This window comes from Ursus americanus, chromosome 24 (assembly GCF_024610735.1).
Source record: "Ursus americanus isolate L20-20 chromosome 24, mUrsAme1.1.p, whole genome shotgun sequence".
Lineage (NCBI taxonomy): Eukaryota > Metazoa > Chordata > Mammalia > Carnivora > Ursidae > Ursus > Ursus americanus.
Window position 1 is genome coordinate 7,747,084 of NC_142150.1, and position 24,833 is coordinate 7,771,916.

At 41.9% G+C, this 24,833-nt stretch overlaps 2 protein-coding genes across 6 annotated transcripts in view; both read left to right on the forward strand.

Annotated features, from left to right (window-relative positions):
• The first annotated feature begins 969 nt into the window (after positions 1–969).
• On the forward strand, positions 970–11,737 carry LDHA (lactate dehydrogenase A). The gene is made up of 8 exons (XM_045808644.2): positions 970–1,108; positions 3,123–3,272; positions 5,422–5,539; positions 6,425–6,598; positions 7,048–7,221; positions 8,646–8,763; positions 10,753–10,876; positions 11,433–11,737. Exons 2-8 carry the CDS (start codon positions 3,147–3,149, stop codon positions 11,595–11,597), a joined length of 999 nt encoding a protein of 332 aa, XP_045664600.1. The 5' UTR covers positions 970–1,108; positions 3,123–3,146; the 3' UTR covers positions 11,598–11,737.
• A 4,718-nt stretch (positions 11,738–16,455) lies between these two features.
• LOC123799538 (L-lactate dehydrogenase C chain) overlaps positions 16,456–24,833 on the forward strand; it is a 44,421-nt gene continuing 36,043 nt past the window's right edge. For all 5 annotated transcript variants that reach the window (XM_087855227.1, XM_045808680.2, XM_087855230.1 and 2 more), the window contains exons 1-2: positions 16,456–16,581; positions 23,385–23,502. In XM_087855227.1, the coding sequence (XP_087711353.1) occupies positions 16,456–16,581; positions 23,385–23,502 (244 nt within the window). The remainder of the gene's footprint in view (positions 16,582–23,384; positions 23,503–24,833) is intronic.

Sequence of the window (24,833 nt, forward strand, 5' to 3'; positions counted from 1 at the left end):
GGTCACATCTAATAAGCAGGCAGACACCCAGCCCTGAGTGAGGACATTGTTGCAAAAACCAAGTAACCACAGGCGGTACTGCAAGCGGCCCTGCCCTGAGAAACTATGGAGAATCTGTGGTTGGCCTTCAGCTGGTCCAGCTGTGTGTTTGAGGTGAGAGCCTAGGTGGCTGGGCCTCCTAGAGTGATGAGAAAACTGTTAGGACATGCTAGAGAGATGCCCTGCTTTTCTGGAACTGAGGTTGGCGTGTTCCCTTCAAAACTAAGAAACCCAGAATTATGGATCTTTCTCAGAATTGGACTCTAAGTTGGTCCCAGGTGCAGAGGAAGTAGACTGATCCATGGCCTTGAGAGGTTCACTATCAGGTAGGCGAGCAGGGTGACACACATTACTAAGGGAGACACAGCTCCGCAGAGGCGAGGGAGATACCAACTCTGTGTGTGTGTGTGTGTGTGTGTGTGTGCGCGCGCGCGTGTGTAACCAGATGATGGGTAAGGTTTAAAGAAGATACAGAGAAGGAAGGCGGGCCAGGCAAAGGAACCAGCACCAACGAAGGCTAGAGCTGAGGCCTCGCTATGAGTTGGGGACTTGGAAGGTTTAGCAGCAGGTCGGGGAACGCAGCAAGTTTTGGAGGTCATTAGACCTGGGTAAGGTCAGAATGATGCTGTGGTAGGCATTGCTTCCTTTCCAACAAACTGTTGAGCGCCTGCGTGCCAGAAAGTGTTCTGTGCAATGGGAAACAGCGGTGAAGATTCCAAAGAAGGCTTTCCTGAGGGTCGGCTTGATTGGCCTGGGCTTTTGTGGCCGGAGGTAGCGTGGCTGTAGCAGCCGCTGACATCTCCCGACGCACGTGGCTCATTCGGCAGGTCGGCGGTCCCGCTGCGCGCGCCGCCTAAGCTGCTCCACTGCCCCGCCCGGCTCGGAGCCCGCCCCTAGCCCGACCTACACGTGGGTTCCCGCACGTCCGCCCGGCTCCCCCCTGACGTCAGCCTCGCGGTTCCATTTAAGGCCCCTCCCGCTCTCAGCTCCGAGTGTCGGAGGTGCTGCCGCCAAGTCCGGATCCAACCTCGCGTGCCGCTGACGCCCGCCCGCCCGACGTGCACTCCCGGTATGGTCGGGCCCCAAGCACGCTGAGCTGGAGGGTCAGGAGAGGAGCTGCTCGCGAAGGGGGTCTCCGCTTCCGGGGCGTGGGGTTGGCGGGGTGGAGGCAGAGTCCGCAGACCTGGGTTGGGGCGCACGCCGCACTCTGCTTTTGCTCTAAGCGCGCACCGCGGCCTCTGGTCGGGCTGGGGAACCGAGGTGGCCGCAGCTGTCCTGTGGTCGAAAGCCCAGGTGGATGCATAAAGACAAGGATATGACTGATTTGAAGGGTGGGGCGTAGCTCCGGGGTTAAAATAGGCAAACTGCGCAGAACTCGAAGTCCGGTTTCCAAAACCTACGGAGCCGCAAAAGCCTCAGCAGTCGGGGGTGGGGGAGACAGGGAGGAGGTCTGAAAGCCGGGGGGCGCTGCTCGGGTCGGTTTTTAACCCTGGGACTCTCGAGAGGTAGACTCCATGGAGTGGCTGCTGTCTGCTGATTATAGGGCGTTCTTTGCGCAAATTACACTTACTAAGCGGCTGCTGAGGTACCGGGTGCTACGCTAAGCACGATGCATGCAAAGATTAAGCAGGGAGAGAGTCTCAGCCCTCCTGCATCTTGGATGGTATTTTGAGAGTAGGAGATCTGGTACCATCCAATTCCTTTTGAGAAATGGGGGAACCTAAAGCTGGGAGCGGGTTAGGGCAACTCTGAGGTCACAGAGTGGGTGGCAGAGTTGGGGAGTAGACCCTCTTTCTGCAGGGCTCCTCCCTCACCCGTGTCCCCACATTGAAGGGAGCGCTGGAGCCCAGGGCTTAGGTTTTGATGAAGCCAGGTCTAGAAATAGCAGTGATTTGTAAGGAGAGATCCGATTCCAGCTTGGTGACTCTGGGCTGCCTGCCTGGAAGTCCTCTCGGATATTTTTGCCCTTTTGGAAATCAAGACTAGACGTGGCGCTTTGGGATGCAACCTGTGATAATCTTTCCAGTGAATGCAGTGCAGGGTTGGATTAGGAGAGCAAAGGCCTCCTCCCCGACTCTGGAAATGGAGGATTCCACCAAGTATCTATTAACTTTAGGGCTCCAGGCCTCTGCAGCTATTTTTTGCACTTCCTGTACTGACAAATTTCCTCCTACCGGGCCTCATGCCGTTGCAACATGAATCGCGGCAGAAGCCACACGAGGCGCCTCCCTCCCTGTTGGGTAACAGCAACCAAGTATTTGCGATTTAACGTCTGGCTGTGGCCCCGCTGGAGGCCAGGGAGGCAGCCAGCTGGGGCACTACTAGTTAGGTCTAAAGTCCGCCTCGGGGCTCGCTCAGTGCGACCCTAAGAGCCCGATAATTCCCAATCATTTCCGCTCATGGGCGGGGCTTCCGTGGCCGCCGCCGTCGGGGCCAGTGCCCAACTCTGGAAAGCCGAGGCCCGTACTTTACTCTTGTCCCCGCCCACTGCTTGGAAAAGAGCATGCTCGCAGGCCTCGCGCGGGTAGGGTGGGGGAGGGGCGGTAACCCCATGAGCTCCTGCTGAGCTGTTGGTCTGGTCTCCGCCCATTCTTCTGGGGCTGGAGGAAGGAGGGAGTGCGCATGAGCCGAGCTTTTTGCACGTCCTACGGCGACTGGGTCGTTTCAGGAGGCAGTTACAGGAGCTTTTTGCACGTTCCTCTGATCCTTACTTGAGGGTTTTGCGGGAACCCTGGTGACTGGAGTAGAGCTGGGCAGGCAGCTCATAGTGATTTTGTGTGAGGAAAGGCGGCCCCGCTTGGGGTTAATAAATCAAGATGAGTGAGTCCTCAGGAAGCTACACTTACACCCAAACGTCAATATTATTTTTCCACGCCAAGGTGAGATCCTTTACACCAAGATCCTAGACAGACCAGACCCTGGCATTAGGTTTTTGAACATTCCTTTGGCCATCTTTAGGACCCCCCCCCTTTTTAGTGGCAACTACCCCAAAAGAAGTAAAATAAGCCCTTTTGGGACAGCTTTTGGTTAATAGCGTTAATTTAAAGAAGATGCGGTGACTGTGCGTGTTTTTCCCCCTATAGATTCCTTTTGGTTCTAAGTCCAAAATGGCAACTCTCAAAGATCAGCTGATTCAGAATCTTCTTAAGGAAGAACATACCCCCCAGAATAAGATTACAGTTGTTGGGGTTGGTGCTGTTGGCATGGCTTGTGCCATCAGTATCTTAATGAAGGTAAGTGAGAGCCCATCTCTCTGGAAGCCACCCATCCCCCCACTCCTCCAAGAATATTATCACATTGTATATACAAATACACAGGTTCATGCACTCAAAGAACTATTTACGGAACAAACTTTAGAAATGTGATGCCATACCAGAAGGTTATCTGAATTAAAAAGAAAAAGTTGTTAGGCAGGTGACGCAGTTCCTTAAATTCACTGTGCCGGATTCACATGCGTGAATTGCCTACAAATGAAAAAGAAGAGTCCATGCCCTTAAACAGGCTAAAGTTATTTTGAAGTAATTTTTTTGAATTGAAAATCGTAACATACATTGGGCAAAATTAAAATCACACTAGATGTGGGAACTCTTAAGTCTTTCTCCCACAAAAATCCCCACCTTGAATAGTCATTTTCGTACCAATTATGGAGCTAAAATTTAGAGAATTTGTGAATGAACACGTTTTACAGTTGTCAAGCCTGGTTTGTATAAAAAAAAAATTGAGGCAGCTTACGATGAAATGTTTTAAATTTAGCTACGGAATCCCTAATAAGGGAGTGAAAGGATTAATACTGGGTTTTGAACAGGAAAGGATTGAAAAAAGAACTGAAGGCAGATATGAGCTATGTAGAGGTTGGGTAACGATACACGTTGCTTTAGATGTGTTCTTAGGAAGGGCCACATAGTGTAAAGGTTTCCCCCACTATCCTAAAGGAGAGCATTCCTATGAAATCTTTCTGACTCCAGAATGGTGTAAAGTGAAAAGACAATTACCATTAATTTATATGGAAAGTTTTTGAGTATTCCCAGACTCAAGGCTTTTCTGATACCTTAGGACACATCTTACTAACAGATGTACAAAACAGAGATAAAGTACAGATGCTTACACAGTTCAAAGCTATTGCAGCTTGGTAATGAAATGCTGAGTAAAGTTCCCTGGGGAAGGAGCTTGGTGGTACCGAGGATGTATGCTCCTTCTCTGAGGGCTCACTGCAGAATAAACACTGAATGCTATTTTTGCTTTTTGCCTTTTTTCATAAAATCAAAAATCCTCTTTGGATTTCTTTCAGTTAGTGAAAACAGGTACTAATGTAAGGTCTTGTGTAAAAGTGAATTGGCATAATGCAGACTTCTAAAAACAAGGGCATGCCTATACCAATTCTTACTGCTTTCCCACTGGATCAGAAATTGACGCCATCTGTTTTTCTCACACCTGTGAATGACTTGTGGTGTTTTCCTGTGCTGCTCTCTAACTCAGGTGTGAGTAAGAGTAACTGCCAGGTTATTATATTGTAGATAACTGGGGGGTGGGGTAGCTCTGTACCTCAGCTAGTATAACGTGGTTATGACAGTTCACATCCCATATGTATTAAAGCTGTTGTTGGTGCTCCTGGTCTGAGATGCACCTGTGAACGTTCGCAGGTTAAATTGAAAGGGTATTTTTTCACCAATGTTACTTTGCAATGCACAGATCAATCTTCGTGTAACACTGTTAGTGTTGGTTAATATGTGGAAAACATACAAAGAATGAGCCAGAATATCACTTTTTTAACTTCCAAGTCTTTTTCTTTTTTTTTTTTTAAAGATTTTATTTATTTATTTAACAGAGATAGAGACAGCCAGCGAGAGAGGGAACACAAGCAGGGGGAGTGGGAGAGGAAGAAGCAGGCTCATAGCGGAGGAGCCTAATGTGGGGCTCGATCCCATAACGCCGGGATCACGCCCTGAGCCGAAGGCAGACGCTTAACCGCTGTGCCACCCAGGCGCCCCTAACTTCCAAGTCTTAATACCAGTCAGAATCACTTATGTAGTGAATAATGACCTAAAATCACTGTGTAAAACTGAATTCGAGAGTATAAATAGAGCAGTTTCATGTAATTGGATATTCTACCCATTGTCAATCCGGTGTTCTGCTTCCATACAGTGGCATGGTGGAGCTCTTGCAAAGGTTGCTCTAGTGGGGAGAGAAGATCAATACTTCTTCCTATGTAGGGGTCATCTGTGAGTCAGTTTTTAAGTGGGGGCCTGCCTCTACTTGGAGGTATGTCCCGATACTAATAAGGTAGCAGAACTTTTCTATGCTAGAAATACAGAAATTCTGCATACCTTTCTAAAACTTGAAAGTAGCAATTTTTCATTTGACTAAACATTTTGTATCTTTTAGGACTTGGCAGATGAACTTGCTCTTGTTGATGTCATGGAAGACAAACTGAAGGGAGAGATGATGGATCTCCAGCACGGCAGCCTTTTCCTTAGAACACCAAAAATTGTCTCTGGCAAAGGTTGACTTCAAGTTTATATTATGGTCTATGCTAGACTTAATTCTCTATCAGGCTCGAAATCCTGCCTCTTCAAAGATTTAGTTCTTATACAGGATCAGAGAGCCTTTGAACAATTTTGCATTGGTAACCTGTTTATATCCAAGTTTCAATTTCCAGTAAATGGTTTTAAATGGAGATCCAGTATGTCCATAACATGGAGAGCACTGAGTTAGAATGTAATTAGTAAAACTTGCTTCTACTATTTAAATTTAATATACTTACTTCCCCTACTTCCTTTCACACACTAACACAAGGTTGAGAATAGGGTAAATGAGCCTGTTCGGATATTCTTGGGCCTTTCCCTAGTCAGGAACCCTGGACATGTGTACAAATGGTGTTTCTTTTGACACTTGAAAACCATTGACCTATGGGCTGGGTTAACCATCCTGTGCCATCGGTTATCTAGCAGCAAGACATGCTTGGTAAGTGTAAAGTTGCCTTTGCTTAAAAAACAGCCTGTCTCTGGGCTGTTATGATCACAATGAAGTAGTTAAGTAGAAATAGGAATATGGAAACGTGTGAGCATGAGCTCAGATATTGGGATAATATCTCATTTGATCCTTTCCATCTCTTCCCAGCTGTCATTATATACAGTCCCAGTCTAAAACCAGACTACGAGGGAGGTGTTGATGTACTCTTCCTCCATGTTAAGTGGCCAAAAACTAAAGGAGGAGTTGGGGGTGGGATGGGGGCATATTTATCTGTACCCACCTGTGTGTGAAAGGAAGTAGGGGAGGTACCAAAACTGATAAAACTGCATAAAAAAAGTTTGGGACACATTGTTGCCGGCTAGGTAGTAGAGTTCTCGAAAGGCCTTAATCTTTTTTTTTGTTCCCTTTTGTCTAGATTATAATGTGACAGCAAACTCCAAGTTGGTTATTATCACAGCTGGGGCACGTCAGCAAGAGGGAGAAAGTCGTCTTAATTTGGTCCAACGTAATGTGAACATCTTTAAGTTCATCATTCCTAATATCGTAAAATACAGCCCAAACTGCAAGTTGCTTGTTGTTTCCAATCCAGGTGAGACCTCGAATTGCACAAGTAGATGAGCTCAAGTAAAACAGATGGTATATGTCATATTTTGTATACACATATTGTACACATTTATTTTTCATATTTTCGTTTTCCTCTTGTGAATGGATTTACTAAAATAGTTAAGTTTAAAATACTAAGGGGGATACACTGCCCCTGAATGTAGTTAGAACTTAAAAATCAGTTTGCCCAAGAAGATCTTGATTAAGGAATAAAGTTATGAATAAGGTGTTCTTGCTGCACCATTTATTTTCATTAAACTACACTTCTTGAGTACTTAACGAATTTGCTTTATTATGCATAGAGACTTAAAAATTTAACAAAAATATTGATTGGTCATAATCACTATCAAGATTCATATAGAGCCATGTATCTTGACTAGCTAAACATTATCTAATAATTGACCTAGTATCTTTGCCTAAATGTTTTCTTCCTAGTGGATATCTTGACCTATGTGGCTTGGAAGATAAGTGGCTTTCCCAAAAACCGTGTTATTGGAAGTGGTTGCAATCTGGATTCAGCCCGGTTCCGTTACCTAATGGGGGAAAGGCTGGGAGTTCACCCATTAAGCTGTCACGGGTGGGTCCTTGGGGAGCATGGAGACTCCAGTGGTAAGCATAACTTTTCTCTGTTTTCAAAAAGATGGTGTAAAATATTGAAAGAAGTTTCATTATTAAACCAGAGCTGAAATCAGATACCCATTCATTGGAGTAGGATGGGTTCTAGAAATCTGTCTTTTGCTATATGTTAAGAATTGTTAAAATTTTAACTTTTATGTAACATTTTATGGCATGGGGGCTGGGGAATGAAATTTCTTTTACCCCTTACACTGGACATATTAAAATAAGAGGATAGTTCTTAGGATGACCTCAGTCATTTGATATCACAGCTGTCTATGCTTGACTTGAACTGTGTGGCTCTGAAAAGGTCAGCCAATCCAAATGAAGCAAATGGGAAAATTCTGTCACAGTTGAAAGATGTTATAATTTGTGCAGAGTTCTCAATTACTTATGCCAAGAAAATTCCCCTTAGGATCTCACACTATCTTTGTATTTCAAGTATGTATGGATTAAACATAACCAATAGATTAGGAAAACAGGTTAGAATATGGTGAAAATTCTTAGTTTAAATAAATCAATGAAAATTTAAGAGTAAGGGTGTTGGTTGTCTTGACCATCTTCCAAAAGCAGATAATCCTCCCCAGATAAGAAATTAGAAAAATGGGTCAGAATGACTAGTCTTGTTACCAAAACCCAAGTTTGGCCCCCCATTGCTCAAAAGGCCAGTGCTCAGGATGTGAGTTTTGACTGGAAAGGAATATGTGCTTTATTCAGGAGGCTGGCAACCTGGGGGAGAAGGCAGACTCTTGTCCAGAAGCCCAACTCAGGTTTCTGCCTGGCCCAGAGATATTTGAAGGGGTTTAATCAGTTAAGGGAACGTAGTGGTCTGTGACATTTCTTGATTACATGCAGATTTGATGATGCCAGTTACAGAGTTATCTCAGTGCTCAGAGGTTGTGCAAGAAGTTCTAGTTCCTTGATGCCCTGTGGGGGTTGTGCAAGAAGGTCTGGTTCCTCGATGCCCTGTGGGGGTTGTGCAAGAAGATCTGGTTCCTTGGTACCCAGAGATGGTTCCTTGGTACCAAGGAGTTGTGCAAGAGTCCTCTGTTCTTACTGCAAAGGAGGGCAAGGTCTACAGATACTCAAAGGGAGGTCAGTAAAGTCATTTGTGTGACCTCAAAAAAGGAAAACATTTTGCTGAAAGATCGCTGGCCTAATCAGAAAGGTGAGGTGGCTTCAAACAGACTTGCTGGCCTCTGTGGCCTCGGAAAGATCTGGTTCTTTATTCCCCAAGGCCAGTGGTCTGCAAATCTCAAAGAAAGTGACTTAGTTCTGTTACAGATCAAGGGGTCTTAAGTCAGCAAGCAAGGAGTATGTTGACTTAGAGTGGGTTGACCCTTAAGACCGATTAGAGTGCTGTTACGGTCTGCTGGATGGCATGTGGAAAGAAATGTATTCTGTACTGTTTCTTTCAGTGCCTGTATGGAGTGGAGTGAACGTTGCTGGTGTGTCTCTGAAGAATCTGCACCCCGACTTAGGCACTGATGCAGATAAGGAGCAGTGGAAACAGGTTCACAAACAGGTGGTTGACAGGTAACAGATCCCATAACTTGGCAATACAGAAGATTAAAACTTATTTTAACGTTTGAAAGTTTAATAGCATTTGAGTACTTGATGGAAGACATTTTTCTAGGGACGCCTGGCTGGCTGGTTCAGTTGTGGGAGCATGCGACTCTTGATCTCAGACTTGTGAGTTTGAGTCCCGCACTGGGTGTAGGGACTTAAAAATAAAAAAATAAGTAAAAAATAAGCTTTTTTCTGAAGTTTGTTGAAGAACATAACTATAATACAGAAGTAAAGATACTAAAAATTACTAATGCAACAGGTTTTTTTTGTTATATTTCTCTACAGGATGGTGAATCTCGTAGTGCTTATAAGTCTTATTTCAGATTCAGTCTTCAGTAGCATATATGGTTCATTCAGTTAGAAATAAGAATTTTTATTTATTTATTTTTTTAGAGTTTTATTTATTTAAGTAATCTTTACACCCCAATGTGGACTTGAACTCACGACCCCAAGATCAAGAGTCACATTCTGTATAGACTGAGCCAGCCAGGTGCCACAGAAATAAGAATTTTTATTTATTTTTTAAGAAAAGATTTACTGAAGAGAGAGCATGTGCGTGCGTGCAGGGGAAGGGCAGAAGGAGAGAATCTCAAGCAGACTCCATGCTGAGCATGCAGCTTGACTCAGGGCCAATCCCACGACCCAGGGATCATGATCTGAGCCGAAACCCAGAGTCAGATTCTTAACCAGCTGAGCCACCCAGGCGCCCCAAGAATTTTTAAATCCAATTTCCTGTTATAGGCTTTTTGAATAGAAACAGCTAACTTGTTCATTCAGATGATTATAAAGTTTCAAACGATGTCTAGATTTATAATTGTACTAAAAATGTAAATATTAACTGTTGGAAATTGTTTAAATTGGGAAGTTTGCAGTTGGGTAGCATTATTTACTTACTATCTTTTTTTTTTTTTAAGATTTTATTTATTTATCAGGGGGAGCAGCAGGCAGAGGGAGAAGCAGGCTCCCCACTCAGCAAAGAGCCAGATATGGGACTTGATCCCAGGACCCTGGGATTATGACCTGAGCTGAAGGCAGACGCTTAACCGGCTGGCCACCCAGGGGTCCCATTTTACTTATTATAAACCATGTGTGGACCTCATGTCTAGAATTAATCATGATTGATTTAGGCAAGGGCCTCTTACAAAAACCTGTGAACCCACCACCCTACCCAAGAACCATTGACAATAACTGTCAACCAAGTGTAGTGTTTTTTGGGTTAGAATCACCAGTCTGCTGGTACTTGAATATGAATGAGTTCTGAGCTCCTTCTCCCACTCATCTTTCTGTCGTACCACCCATCCCTTGCTTGAAATAATCTTGAGTCAAACATACTATATGTAATCTTGGAGCTATTTTTTAAAATTCAGTATTATATCTTTTTTTTATTATTTTTTAATTTTTTAAAAAGATTTTATTTATTTATTTGACAGAGATAGAGACAGCCAGCGAGAGAGGGAACACAAGCAGGGGGAGTGGGAGAGGAAGAAGCAGGCTCATAGCGGAGGAGCCTGATGTGGGGCTCGATCCCATAACGCCGGGATCACGCCCTGAGCCGAAGGCAGATGCTTAACCGCTGTGCCACCCAGGCGCCCCTAAAATTCAGTATTACATCTTAAAGAATCCTTTATGTTGTTGCATGTAGATATAGTTACTTGTTTTGACAGTTTTGTAATATTCCACGGTATTGAGTATGTTCACTGTATGTACCACAGTTTATCCATTCCGCTGTCGGAGAGCTTTGGGCTTATTGCCAGGGTTTTTGCTCTTACTAACAGTACTGTTGTGACCATCCCTATACATAATATCTTAGTATACGTGGCAAGCAGTACTCAGATCTGTAATGTAACTTTATGGCATTATTTGCTGTAAAGCATGTGTTCAATGAACGCTACGTTGTTCTTTGTTTTCTCTTACCCTACTTTTTCCTACCTTTCCCTGTCCTTCCCTTCCCTACAGTGCCTATGAGGTGATCAAACTGAAAGGCTACACTTCCTGGGCCATTGGACTGTCTGTGGCAGATTTGGCAGAAAGTATAATGAAGAATCTTAGGCGGGTGCATCCAATTTCCACCATGATTAAGGTAGGTCTGTGTAGTGATACACTGTATTTGAATGAATGTGGTTATTTCTTAGTTTTTAAAAAAAGATTCTTCTGTGAAAGCAGTTAGGTTAGTCCTCAGTCATTGACTTAAGTGGCATAAGTTAATGCACTCCTAACTTTGTTTTTTGGAGAGAAATGGTTGAGCTTTGGGAGTAATGTCTACTAGTACTATGTTCACCACATAGATACTGGATAACTTACTGATGGTAAGTCGAGGTGGGTGGAAGACCATAAAAGAAAATTTTTTTCTTTGGAGGAAGAAAGAAATCACTCAAGGTAGAGTTGCTGAGATGTTATCAATAAAAATTTAACAGTAGAATGGGTAATGGCAATAATTTAGATTTTCTTTTAGAATAGAAATCTTGCTGGTATTTTGATGACTTGCACTGTTCATAACATCCCAACTGAAAATGTGGAAAGGAATTCCTACTTCTCAAGTTGTAGTAAATAAGCTTCGTAATTGTAAAGAATGAACGTCTCGGGAGACCCCAGAATGCATACTCAAAACATAAAATACTTTCCATTTTTGCCTTCAGGGTCTCTATGGAATAAAAGATGATGTCTTCCTTAGCGTTCCTTGCATCTTGGGACAGAATGGAATTTCAGATGTCGTGAAGGTGACTCTGACTCCCGAGGAAGAGGCCCGTTTGAAGAAGAGTGCAGATACGCTTTGGGGGATCCAAAAGGAGCTGCAGTTTTAAAGTTTTCTAATGAACCACTTCACTGTCTAGACGACAACAGGGTTTTAGTTGGAGGTTGTGTCTATTGTCCTTATTATCTATCTGTTACACAAGTAATACTAAAATGGCCTAAGAAAAAAGCAGTTTCCTAAAGTTCTAAGTAGGAATGGTCCACCAAACCCTGCAGCAGTATCCTGATCCCGGATGGTATCTGTCTCTCTAGTCCTGAGTTGATTAACGGACATGAGCTCCACCATCTCCGGGGCACCACTGCCAACATCGCATATGCTGCAGGGGCTCTGCAAACCAGATGTGTATTTACTCTGTGTTCTATAACTTCTGGTTCCTTCACCCAACAGCCAACATGCCTCGTTCATCTTCTTCAGTCAGTCACATTCTGGGATCCAGTGTATAAATTCAATATTGCATGTATTGTGCATAACTGTTCTAAATGGTCTTATTTTGTGTACCATATATGTCCGAATATAGTGTACATTGCTATATAATGTAAAGAGACAATGCAACCAACTATCTCAGTGTCATACCAACTAAAATACCAAATAAATTTTGAACAGTGACTTTTTTTTTTTTTTTTTTTGGACAATGACTCTGAATTTATTAAGTAAAGCTGCTACTTACTCATTACATTATTGGGACCCGTTGGGGTATTCTTAGGCAACACTGCAATGATTTTTTTAAGGTATACTGTTTACTAAATGATGAGACTGTAATGTGACCTAATATATTAAGGATGTGACTAGATGGATTAGGTTGTTTCGGTACCATTTCCATTATAATCAATCATTTTAGCATACCAAGCCCAAGTTACTATGAGATAACTTGATAATAGTGCTAATAATAATTGGTACCCTACAAGTTCTGTAGATGACATTCTATACATGAATGTAAACATATCATTTGCTAACAACATACGCAGTGGTACTTGGTCACTATAGTGAAACACAGATTAAAAAAAAATTCTTTTTTAAAGATTTTACTTGTCAGAGAAAGAGAGCTCAAGCAAGGGGAGTGGCAAGCAGAGGGGAGAAGCAGATTTCCTGCTGAGTAAGGAGCCTGATACAGGCCTGGATCCTGGGACTCTGGGATCGAAACCTGAGCCAAAGGCAGACGCTTAATCAACTGAGGCACCCAGGTGTCCGGGAAACACGGATTTTTAAGAACCTTTGCCCTCTGGAAGCCAGTAACATAATGGCACTTGACAATTTTAAAGCAAATAGTCCTGGTGGTTGTCCACTCGAAAGTTGTCTTTAGGTTTTCCTCAAAATACATCTACAACTATGACCCTTACCCAGGCCTGAATACTCCTAGAGGCTAACTAGAACAAATTTATTGCCATCATGTCTCCAGGTTCTTTCACCAGTTTACTTCCTGAGAGCTAGTGAAGAGAATTATGGTTTTTTTTTCCCAAGTGTGTCTCAAATGTAAAAGGACAAGATTGAACTATGTAGTCTTTAAGATTTATTTGAGAGAGGGAGGTGAGGAACAGAGGGAGAGAATCTTTAAGCGGACTCCCTGCTGAGTGCGGAGCCATAAGCACAGCTTGGTCTCAGGACCCATGAAATCATGACTTGAGTCCAAACTGGAGCTCTGTCTCCCAAGCAATCATGACCTGAGCTAAAACGAAGAGTTGAGGGTTAACTGAATGAGCCACCCAGGCACCCCTGCAAATTATGTAGTCTGGACAAGTAGTATAATAGGATTTGCTTTTCTATAGGCTCAAAAAAAAAAAAAGCCTCTAAGATAAAATTTACACATAAAATTGACCTTTTAAAGTTTAATTCTGTGGATTTGCATACTTGTGCAGCCTTCACCAGTATCTAATCTTAGAACTTTTTAATTACTCCAAATAGAAACCTGTACTTAACGCCCATAGCCTCTTGTAAACTTTGAGACAACTAAAAAATTTATTTACATTTATTAATTTCATACCTGATATTAGTCAATACCAACATGACTGAAAAATAATGCTTAAAGTTTATTAGCTTAATCTTTCATGAATTTTTTAGATTTAATCTTGTAAAGCTTCCTCATTTTCTGGCCCAAAAAGTGTTCCGGGATCAACTTGTATCTTCCTATCCCAGGCAAGGAATAGGCCAGCTCTGCAAGAAGCCCTGATTCTTTTAAATGTAATATGATCTCATTTTAGTCTTAATAACCTTGGGAAGTGGATTAAGTATGCCTTAGTCCCACTTTACACAAGTTGCCAGTTAGTGGGGGAAGCAAATGGAATGTTCAGAACATAGTTCTCCCATATATATAGATAAATATGTCCATATATATGCATGTAGATGGGTCAACATTTGCACTAAAGCCCATGTTGCCAAGTAAAAGTGTCAGGACTTCAAAGCCATGCTCTTTCAGAAATCTTTACTGCATTCCTACTACAGTTTGGCAGTTTTTGGAATGTACAAATCCTGGCCCTCCTGTAAGTAGATTGTTGCAGTCAAGCAAAATGATTAAGTTAGCTTGGATTGTAGCTGCCCAGAGAGCCCACTCAGGCAGTGCCCTGCACCTTGGGTTGGTATGAATGAAGAGCCTTTTTCGTCACCTATATCAGGAGTTTGGTCGCTACCAAGATGATACCTCCTTTTGCCACCAGAGGCCTTTTGGTCATCCTGGCCAGCAGTGCCGACCTCTCAACTGAGTGTTAAATGAGGTACAAGTACCGGAGTTGCTGTGCAAGTGAGCACACAAAGCAAATGGTAGTACAGGACCAACATTGGCTGCTGCTTCTGTCTTGGGGTTGATAGTTTGTGAAAAGTGCCATAAGAGAAATAGGAGAGATTTGGGGAGGTGGTGGTAATTGACATTGGTCAAAGAAAGCTAGAGAAAGTGCCATTTATGCTCAAGACTGAAAATAAGGAATCAACTTTGAGAATGGTTGGAGAACAACTTTATAGAAATAGGGAACAGCAGGGGCGCCTGGGTAGCGCACTCGTTAGGCGTCTGCCTTCAGCTCAGGGCGTGATCCCGGCGTTACAGGATCGAGCCCCACATCGGGCGCCTCCTCTGGGAGCCTGCTTCTTCCTCTCCCACTCCCCCTGCTTGTGTTCCCTCTCTCGCTGGCTGTCTATCTCTGTCAAGTAAATAAATAAAAAAATCTTAAAAAAAGAAAGAAAGAAAGAAAGAAAGAAAGAAAGAAAGAAAGAAAGAAAGAAAGAAATAGGGAACAGCAAAAAGTCCTGAGCCAAGGTAAAAGCTGTCCAGAACCTGGAGGGGAGTGAGGTGAGAGTGTCTTAAGATGAAGTTGGAGGGCTAGGGGGAGGCCAAATTGTGAATGTCTTTTAGGTTGTGGTAAAAATTAGTTATTTTATTGATGAATCACTAAATTCTACCTCTGAAATTAATAAAAAATTAAGTAACTTAAAAAATTGGTTATTTTAAGTGTAATGGAAAGCCATGGTGAGGTTTTAAGCAGGGTGACTGCATGGTGTGTACTACATTAAAAACAAACCATAGGCTTTGAAACAGAAAATGGAAAAGGATTCAAATGCAAATACTCAACAAAAGATGATTGAAGAAGTTGTGCCCCCTTCTGTGGTTATAAATTCTTGGTATAAGTTAAAACCACCTGTAGAAAACTAGATGTGGCCTTTCGTTTTCATTGCTACTTTAATTCAATCTTTATGTCAGCACTCCATCCTGAAGTTAGCTCAATAATTTTTTTTTTAAAGATTTTATTTATTTAACAGAGACAGCCAGTGAGAGAGGGAACACAAGCAGGGGGAGTGGGAGAGGAAGAAGCAGGCTCCCAGCGGAGGAGCCTAATGTGGGGCTCGATCTCAGGACTCTGGGATCACGCCCTTAGCCGAAGGCAGACGCTTAACGACTGAGCCACCCAGGCGCCCCTCAATAATGTTTTAAATTCCTGCAAATAAATGTGTAGACAAGGGTATGGTAAGTACATCGAAAAGTCCGTCCTTCAAATTCAGGTTGGTCATTCCCAAGCCCACCCTTTACTTAAATTCTTCATCTTTGGGGCTCAGGTCCCTTCAGTATGCCCTCTTAGAAAGAGGCAAGTCATCTGGAAGCAATTTGGAAGCAATCTCCTCAGACAGTGTCTTAAGATGGCACCGCCCTACGAACAGGAGATGCTCCCAGAAGAGCTTTTTCCCACTGGGGACTCAAGCCTGGCTCTCCCCACCAGCCTATAGACATGAGGGTTTCCAAAAATTCAGCACTAAAATCAGCCCCAGGCCTAGGCTGGCTGAGGCAAATGAAACTATACTTCCAATATCCCTCTTTTGCACACTCTTATTAAAGCTTGCCTAAAATTCTTCGCAGGGGAAAGGAGGACGCAACCGCACACACTACGAACCCGGCGCCCTCCGGGAACCAGAGGGCGTTAAGTGCCTGCCAATGCGCCTGCGCCTGGGCCAGCGGTGGGCGGAGCTTGCGTGCTGACGAAAGAGTCGTGCGTGAGAGCGTTCTTGCGGTGGCGGTCCAGAGAGTAACCGTTATAGGGCTTCGCACCTAGACTGCCGTTGGTGGTTTCTCTCTCGCTCTCTCTGTTTTTAATCTTCCTTAAAGGCAGTGCGTGGCGTGTTCCGGCTGTCTGTACTAAGCTGCGCCAAACAAAGCATTTGTGAGTGTCTAGTACTGGGGTGAAAATGATGGCTTGAGGGCAGGGAGAAATAAAAAAGCTTATTGGTCCCCAGCCCCTAGGTAGACTGGTTCTTCTCTACCTCTCCACACCCCTTTTTTTCGCTTTCCCACCGCACTCGGCTCCAATATTCTGCAAACTCAATAGCTAAGCCCTTAGATGTTCAGTGTGGTTAGCACGTTGATACCTATGAGAGTGATCAATTTAGGGAGTTTGATTCCACTGAAATTTCATTATCCCTGTCAGGTTTTCAAAATGTCAACCATCAAGGAGAAGCTTATTGAGAATCTAATTGGGGAAGATAAAATCTCCCAGAGTAAGATCACCATTGTTGGAACTGGTGCTGTAGGCATGGCTTGTGCTATTTGTATCTTATTGAAGGTAAGTAAGAAGCCTATCCTGTGGCTGAAAATCAAGTAAGAATTTTTAGGTCTTGTAGACGTTGGTGAGTTCAGGGTTGTAGGGCTAATCTTCTGACAGCAAATGTGTATTCACTTATCTGATTTTGACATAATTTAAGAAATATTTATTTGGAGTTTACCATGTGTCCCGCATTGTTAGACTATTTAAATTGATTCATAGGAGACACATTGACTGCATTATTTTGTTAATATTCTGTTTAAACGATCCCATTCCTTACCTTCCTGGAAGAGTAATGGGTGAAAGTCATACTTCCCAGAAGGTTATACTTAAAAAAAATTTTTTTAGGGGCGCCTGGCTGGCTCAGTTGGAGGAGTGTGGGACTATTGATCTCAGGTTGTGAGTTCAAGCCCCACGTGGGTATAGAGATTACTTAAAAATAAAAAATCTTTAATTTTTTTTGTTCAAGTGTAAGTATTACCTGCTCATTATAAAACTAAAAGTACCAAATTTGGTAAAATAACAATGGAAGTCCTTTAATTTTCCTTTCTGTTTCTGCAGCATCTTTTCATATGCTTGTTGGCAATTTGTATGTCTTTGGAGAAGTGTTCAAATCCTTTGCATATATATATGCAAACACATGGAGCACACATGTTGGAGTGGAGAGGACAGAAGGAGGGGGGAGAGAGATAATCTTTTTTTTCAATTTTAATTAATTTGAAAAAAATTATTTGAGGGAGAGAGGACACGAGAGATAGGAAGCACAAGTAGGGGGGAGGGGCAGAGGGAGTAGCAGATTCCCGGATGAGCTGGGAGCCCAATGTGGGGCTCAATCCCAGGGCCCTGGGATCATGACCTGAACAGAAGGCAGAGGCTTAACAGAATGAGCCACCCAGGTACCCCTTTATTTATTTTTTTAAAAAGATTTATTTTAGAGAGGGAGAGAGAGCATGTGAGCGGGGGAGGGGCAGAGGGAGAGGGAGAGGGCGAGAAATCTTCACGCTGACTCCCTGCTGTATATGGAGCCTGTAATCAATCCCAGGACCCTGAGATCATGACCTGAGCTGAAATCAAGAGTCTGTCGCTTAACCAACTGAGCCACCCAGGTGCCCCAAGAATCCTTTTTTTTAAGATTTTATTTATTTTTAGAAAGAGGGAGTGTGTGTGTGTGGGGGGGGTGATGGAGGTGGGGAGGAGCAAAGAGAGAGTGGAAGAGAGAGAATCTCAAGCAGACTCCCTGCTGAGTGCAGAGCCCAAGGCAGGGCTTGACCCCAGGACCTTGAGAGCATGCTCTGAGCTGAAATCAAGAGTCGGGCACTTAACTGACTGAACCACCCAAACACCCCTCCTTTGCCTGTTTTTAGGTTATTGGGTTATTTGTTATTGATTTGTAGGAGTTCTTTTTATATTCTAGATATTAATCTCTTACCAAATTTGTGATTTTCAAATATTTTCTCCCACTCCATGGTTTTCTTTTCTCTCTGCTGATTGTGTTCTTTGATGCACAGACATTTTTAATTTTAATGTAATTCAATTTATTTTTTTTAAGAGAGTGAGCGAGTGGGAGGGGGGTGGGAGGGGCAGAGGGAGAGAGAGAGAGAAACTTAAGCAGGCTCCATGCCCAGCATGGACCCCAACACAGGGCTCAGTCTCACGACCCTGAGATCATGACCTGAGCTGATATCAAGAGTCAGATGCTTAACCAGCTGAGCCACCCAGGCTCAATTTATTTGTTTTTATTTTTGTTGCATGTGTTTTGGTGTCATATCCAAAAATCATTGCCAAGTCCAATGTCATGAATCTTTTTCCTTATATTTTCTCCTAAGAGTTTTATATAGTTTTAGGTCTTACATTGAGATCTTTGATCCATTTTTAATTATGTACATGGTGTAAGGTATAGGTCCAATTTCCTTTTTTTTGCCTGTAAATATCCACTTACTCCTGTATGATTTGTTGAAAAGACTCTCCTTTCCCCCATTGAATGGCCTTGGCACTTCTGTCAAAAATCGTTTGACCATATATGTGAGAGTTTATTTCTGGGCTCTCTATTCCATTGGTCTACATGTCTTTATGCCAACACCATGCTATTTTGATGTAGCTTTGTAATAAGTTTTGAATTCAGGAAGCATGAGACCTCCAAATTTATTCTTTTTCAAGATTGTTTTGGCCATTTGGAGTCCTTTAAGATTCTTCAGAATGGATTTTGTTCTATTTCTTTAAAAAATGTCATTGGGATTTCATAGGGGTTTGCATTGAATCTGTAGATTGTTTTGGCTGTGTTGACATCTTAACAATATCAGGTATTCCAATCCATGATCATGTGATGTCTTTCCACTTTTTTGTGTCTTCTTTAATATGTTTCAGCAATGTTTGTGTTTTTCAGTGTACAAGACTTTTGCTTCTTGGGGCACCTGGGTGGCTCAGTTAGTTAGGTGTCTGCCTTCAGCTCAGGTCATGATCTCAGGGTCCTGGGATCAAGCCCCACATCAGGCTCCCTGCTCAGTGGGGAGTCTGCTTCTCCTTCTCCAACTCCCCTCCCTGCACTTGTGCTCTCTCTCACAATCTCTGTCTCAAATAAATAAAATCTAAAACAAAAAACAAAAAAACCCAAGCCTTTTGCTTTTCTAAGTATTTTTAAGATATTATTTAATCTTTAAAACAACCTTGGGAGATAGGTACTGTTACCATCTTCATTTATAAATGAGAATACTGAAGCACAGATATCAAGTAACTTGCCCATGGTCAAGTGGCTAGTATAGGTGAAGGGGCTAGAATGCAAACCTTGGCAATCTGGACACAGATCCTGTTGTGTTCTTAAAAGCTTTACTATATTATTTAGGTAATTTTTAAAAACTGGCAGAGGAATGTGAGAAGAAGCAAAGCCAGTTAAATTTCACAACCCCAAGAAAGGCTCAGGAATTGGAAGTACCAACTGCCTCACAAAGTGGAAGTAAGGGATGGGACAAACATAGGAGAATTGGTTCAAAGTTTATATGATCAGAAGGAAAACCATCAGATTCTCTTCTGCACCTTAATCTACCAAGCAACCACCTCTCACATCTCAGCATGCAAGGGGAAGGAGTATATTCCTTGGAGAAATTGAATCAGTCAGGTTCTGCACTCAAGACATCAAGGACAGTAAAGACAGGCATCTTATCGAAAACAGTAGGATTAGTTGAAGGTCTACATGTTGGACAGTGAAGCAGGAACCCTTTGACTTCCACTGCGCTGCTAGAAAGCAGATTGTCAAAGATGGAATATAGAAAAGAGATGAAATTAGAGGACCAATAGGAGGTCCTATCACTCACTGACATTTCAGTAAGAAAAAATAAAGGAGGGGGGAACACCTGGGTGATTCAGTCATTTAAGCATCTGCCTTCAGCTCAGGTCATGATCTCCAGGTCCCAGGATCGAGTGCCACGTCAGGCTCCCTGCCCAGTGGGGAGTCTGCTTCTCCCTTTCCCTCTTACCCCACCACTTGCTCTCTCTCTCTTTCTCCCCCAAATGAATAAATAAAATCTTTTAAAAAAAGAAAAAAATAAAGGGAAGAAAATTATTCAAGAGATAAAAGAAAAAGTCTAAAACTGAAGGATGTGAGTTTGCAGTTACAAAGAATTTATTGAAAAAAAAAAAAGAATTTATTGAATGGGGCACCTGCCTGGCTCAGTCAGTGGAGCATGTGACTCTTGATCTTGGCGTTGTGAGTTTGAGCCCACATTGGGTGGGGAGATTACTTAAAAGTAAAATCTTTTGAAAAAAAGAATTTATTGAGTGCTCAGCAAATGAATCAAAAAAAAGCCTCCTCCGAGACACATTATCATGACATTTCCAAACTCCAGTTGTGAGAGAAGGTCAGTTGTTGGAGCCCATGTATTTCCTACTAGAATCCATAGTATACTGGTAAATATCCAGTTCACATTGATGTGAATTGAATAAATGGAAAATGATGAAGGATATTAAAATATGCATATTTACATAGTTTATTGACTTCAAGGGACATATACCTGTCATGAGTACTGTAACACCTGCATATATCATTGAAAGTTGGATTTTAAAGCATAACAGTACATCTACTTCCTTGTGCTGTACAGAATAAAGTGGTCCTAGGAGTTTTCCTTAGATTGATTTTAGTTCTCTTACTTTTCTCTTACTTTACTATTCTCTTACCTTACTATGGTTATTCTAGAACTCCCTGGAAAAGAGATCCTGGAATGATCATAACTATTCTTTTTTTTTTTTTAAGATTTATTTATTTATTTATTTGAGAGACAGAGAGACCTGGGGTGGAGGGACAGTGGGAGAGGGAGAGAGAGTTAGTTATGGTGACTGTATGTTAATCACCATACAGTACATCATTAGTTTTTGTTGTAGTGTTCCATGATTCATTGTTTGCGTATAACACCCAGTGCTCCATGCAATACGTACCCTCCTTACTATCCATCACCAGGCTAGCCCATCCCCCCACCTCCCTCCCCTCTGCAACCCTCACTTTGTTTCCCAGAGTCCATAGTAGGGAGAGAGAGTCTTAAGCAGACTCCTTGCTGAACATGGAGCCCAATGCAGGGCACGATCCCATGACCCTGAGATAATGACCTGAGGCAAAACCAAGAGTCAGATGCTTAACAGACTATGCCACTTAGGCAACCAGCTCATAACTATTCTTAAAAGATTCTGACAGGCTAAACAAACCCAGACTCTCTATTTGGAATTCTATTTGAGAAATGACTCACATAGATATAGTTAATTCTTAAAAAACAAAACCTTTTAGGGATTATTTGAGTTCTGTCTTTGGCAGTCAAACAGAGCTGGGAAGATTCCCTTGAAAAGAGAATTGTCTGGTAATTTGTTTAGAAGAGATATAATTCAAGTTGGAAATACAATTTAAAAGCAGGCTGTGTTGGTTATTAAATTATTGTCACTCAACTCCAAATCCAGCTTTCTGTATTCTGTGATGCTGGATCTCTGCATAATCTTTTTCTCCTTTGCCAGTTGGCATCTTGTTAGGTTCTGCCAATAGGGGGCACTAGAGGGAAGTTGGAAGTCAGGAGTGGAGAAGTGACCTCCTTCCTGTTTGCTCATTGTTTTGTTCAGTTTCAACTCATCGGCAGACCTTTACCTCATGGTAGCAGTTGGTTCTAGCTTCCAGTTTCTTTTGGAGTTCCCAGCCTCATTTTGCTCCTTCAGTGGTATCAGTAGCAGCCAGGTTTTGCTTCTTCCAGAGGTCTGAGCCTGGCTCCATGAAGCACCTCCTTTAGTCTCTCTCTTTGTTCCCTCAGTCTTAGGAGTAGTAGCTTCATACTGTGATCTATCTCTGAGTTACCTCACATGTTCCCCTTTTGTGCTTTCAGCCCTCCAACAGCTGTCTAACCAATTCCCTATATTAAATACCATATGTTGAAATGCTTAGAGTGGTTTTTGTTTTCCTGTTCAGACCCAGACAGATACACAGACTAATATAAAAATGGATCCAAAAACATGATCTGGTTTTCTTACCGGTTAGCTTGGAAGTGATATGTGATCCTTCTGGGTGAGACTGCCTATCTTCCTCATATTCCTGATATGTAACACATGATTTAGTACATTTTAGAATCTACGGTTTTCCAGAAAGGTCAGATGGTATCTGAGCAGAGAAAAAACAGTAGCAAATAGAGATTTTGACCCCTTTGCCTTACTTCTCAGTTTTAGAATCTGGCCACTGGAATCCGAGGGAAAACACTCCTTCTATATAGTTCTGTATTCTGTCTCATTTGGTAAACTCAATTCAAATTAGGATAAGCAAAAAGGAGACTATACAGATCTTCCTAGATTTATGATGAGGTTATGTCCCAGTAAACTCATCATAAGTTGAAAATATCCTAAGTTGAAAATGTATTTAATACACCTATTCCACCTATCATAGCTTAGCCTAGCCTACCTTAAACATGCTCAGAACAATTACATTAGCTTACAGTTGGGCAAAACCATTAAACACAAAGCTTATTCTATAATCAAGTGTTGAATATCTCTTGAAATTTATTGAATATGGTGCTGAAAGTAAAAAACAGAATGGTTGTTAAATGTATCCATTGTTTACCCTCATGGTTGTGTGGCTGGCCGACGGGGAGCTATGGTCTGGTTATATGCCCATCTACCCCTAGGTTGGAGATCCGATGTTAAATGTGCTGTGCATGAAATGGGTTCCCACAGGAGGCCACCTTTCTATTTTGGCCATAAGGATGCGTACTAAAAACTTCAGCCAATTCAGAAATTAGGCAGAAAGGTTAAATGTAATACAATCCTTTGAAAGAACTTAATAGCTTTTCATCATTTTAATTTAATTTAATTTAATTTAATTTTATTTTATTTTTTAAAAGATTTTATTTATTTATTCGACAGAGATAGAGACAGCCAGCAAGAGAGGGAGCACAAGCAGGGGGATGGGAGAGGGAGAAGCAGGCTCCCAGGGGAGGAGCCTGATGTGGGGCTCGATCCCAGAATGCTGGGATCACGCCCTGAGCCGAAGGCAGACGCTTAACCGCTGTGCCACCCAGGTGCCCCATCATCATTTTTAAACTATTATCTGAAGTGGAAAAAAAGCCACTTCTAAAAATTTAGCAATTATACGAAGGCAAAGCAATTAGTAATTTTTGCTACATTCTGTTGCTTACCTTGACTTCTGGTCACTCTAGGCACATTCACAAACTATCACTTTTATATCATTTTTTCTTTTAAAATGTAACTATACTTTGATTATAAAGTAGTCACACACGAATTTTTCTCATTTTCTAAAACTGAAATAGGAACATTCTTCAGAACATGTTATTCAAAACTCTCATGTATTTTAGGATTTGGCCGATGAACTCACCCTCGTTGATGTCGCAGTGGACAAATTGAAGGGAGAAATGATGGATCTTCAGCATGGCAGTCTTTTCTTTAATACTTCAAAGATTACCTCTGGAAAAGGTTAATTTGAATTTAAAGAGTTCTTTTCAGAGCTTTAAAAAAGAGTAATGAATTTTACCAAACTGCTATCATTAAATATGAAATTAAAAATAGCACCACTCTCATTAGGACATACAGTTTAAAAGGTTAATTTTTTATTTTAAATCATTTTTTAAAAGATTTTATTTATTTATTTGAAAGAGAGCACAAGCAGGGGGATAACAGGGGCACCTGGGTGGCTCAGTCGGTTAGGCTTCTGACTTCAGCTCAGGTCATAATCTCAGGGTCCTGGGATGGAGCCCAACATTGGGCTCCCTGCTCAGTGGGGAGTCTGCTTCTCCCTCTTCCTCTGCCACTCGCCCTGCTCACGCTCTCTCTGTCTTTCTCTCAAATAAATAAATAAAATCTTAAAAAAAGAAACAGTCATTAAAAAATTAATTATGAAATACTTGACATATAAAAAGAGTTTAAGTATAACAAACGTCAGTGTATCTAACACCCAGCAAAAAAAATAAAACATTACTAATTTAGTTCATATGTTCTGTGTTACATCTATTCATGTCTCAATCCTGAATATACTGGTTATCTTTACCATGCATTTCTTTCATACTTGTATTTTAGTGACTTAACTCATATTATATACTAAATAGATACAATTGGCATAAATACATTTGGATATAAACATGACTAATTCTTGATATGCAACAACCAATGAGCAGAAGTACACAGACCTCCCATATGAAAGTCTACTAGTTGAGAGTATTCAGTTGCCTTAGATATCAGTATGTTTTATATCAGTTAATTTACTGAGTTCAGTAGAGTCAGGTTAAAAGAGCTCCTACTGTATTAAAATACTTTAAAAAGCCATTCAGCCTTTATTTTCTAGCGATGTGGCAGGATAAATACGTGGATCAATCTTTTTGCTGTAAATAACAAAACTCCATAAAATATGAAAGAAATAAATTATCAGTCCTTAAAGAATTGATATGCTCTTCATAAAGACACTTTCAGAATAGGCATTGAGTGAAGTCAGGAAACTAGAGAGTTAAGCAAAGCACTGTAGCTAGTTTCCACTAGCTAGCATTAGTCAAACTTAGTGAGGTTCAATTCTGGTTTCCACTGCCTCACAGGATTTAGGAGACTGGACACAGAGCTTAATTTGGGGAGTTCTATAGGAATTAACTGCATAAAGCTGGAACCCCAATGGACTACATCAGGGGTTAGTAAACTTTTGTAAAGGGTCAGATGGTAAATATTTTAGGTTTTGTGGGCTATACAGTCTCCGTCAAAACTACTCAACTCTGCTGTTGTAATTCTGAAGTAATGATCAACGGCATGTGAATGCGTGTGGC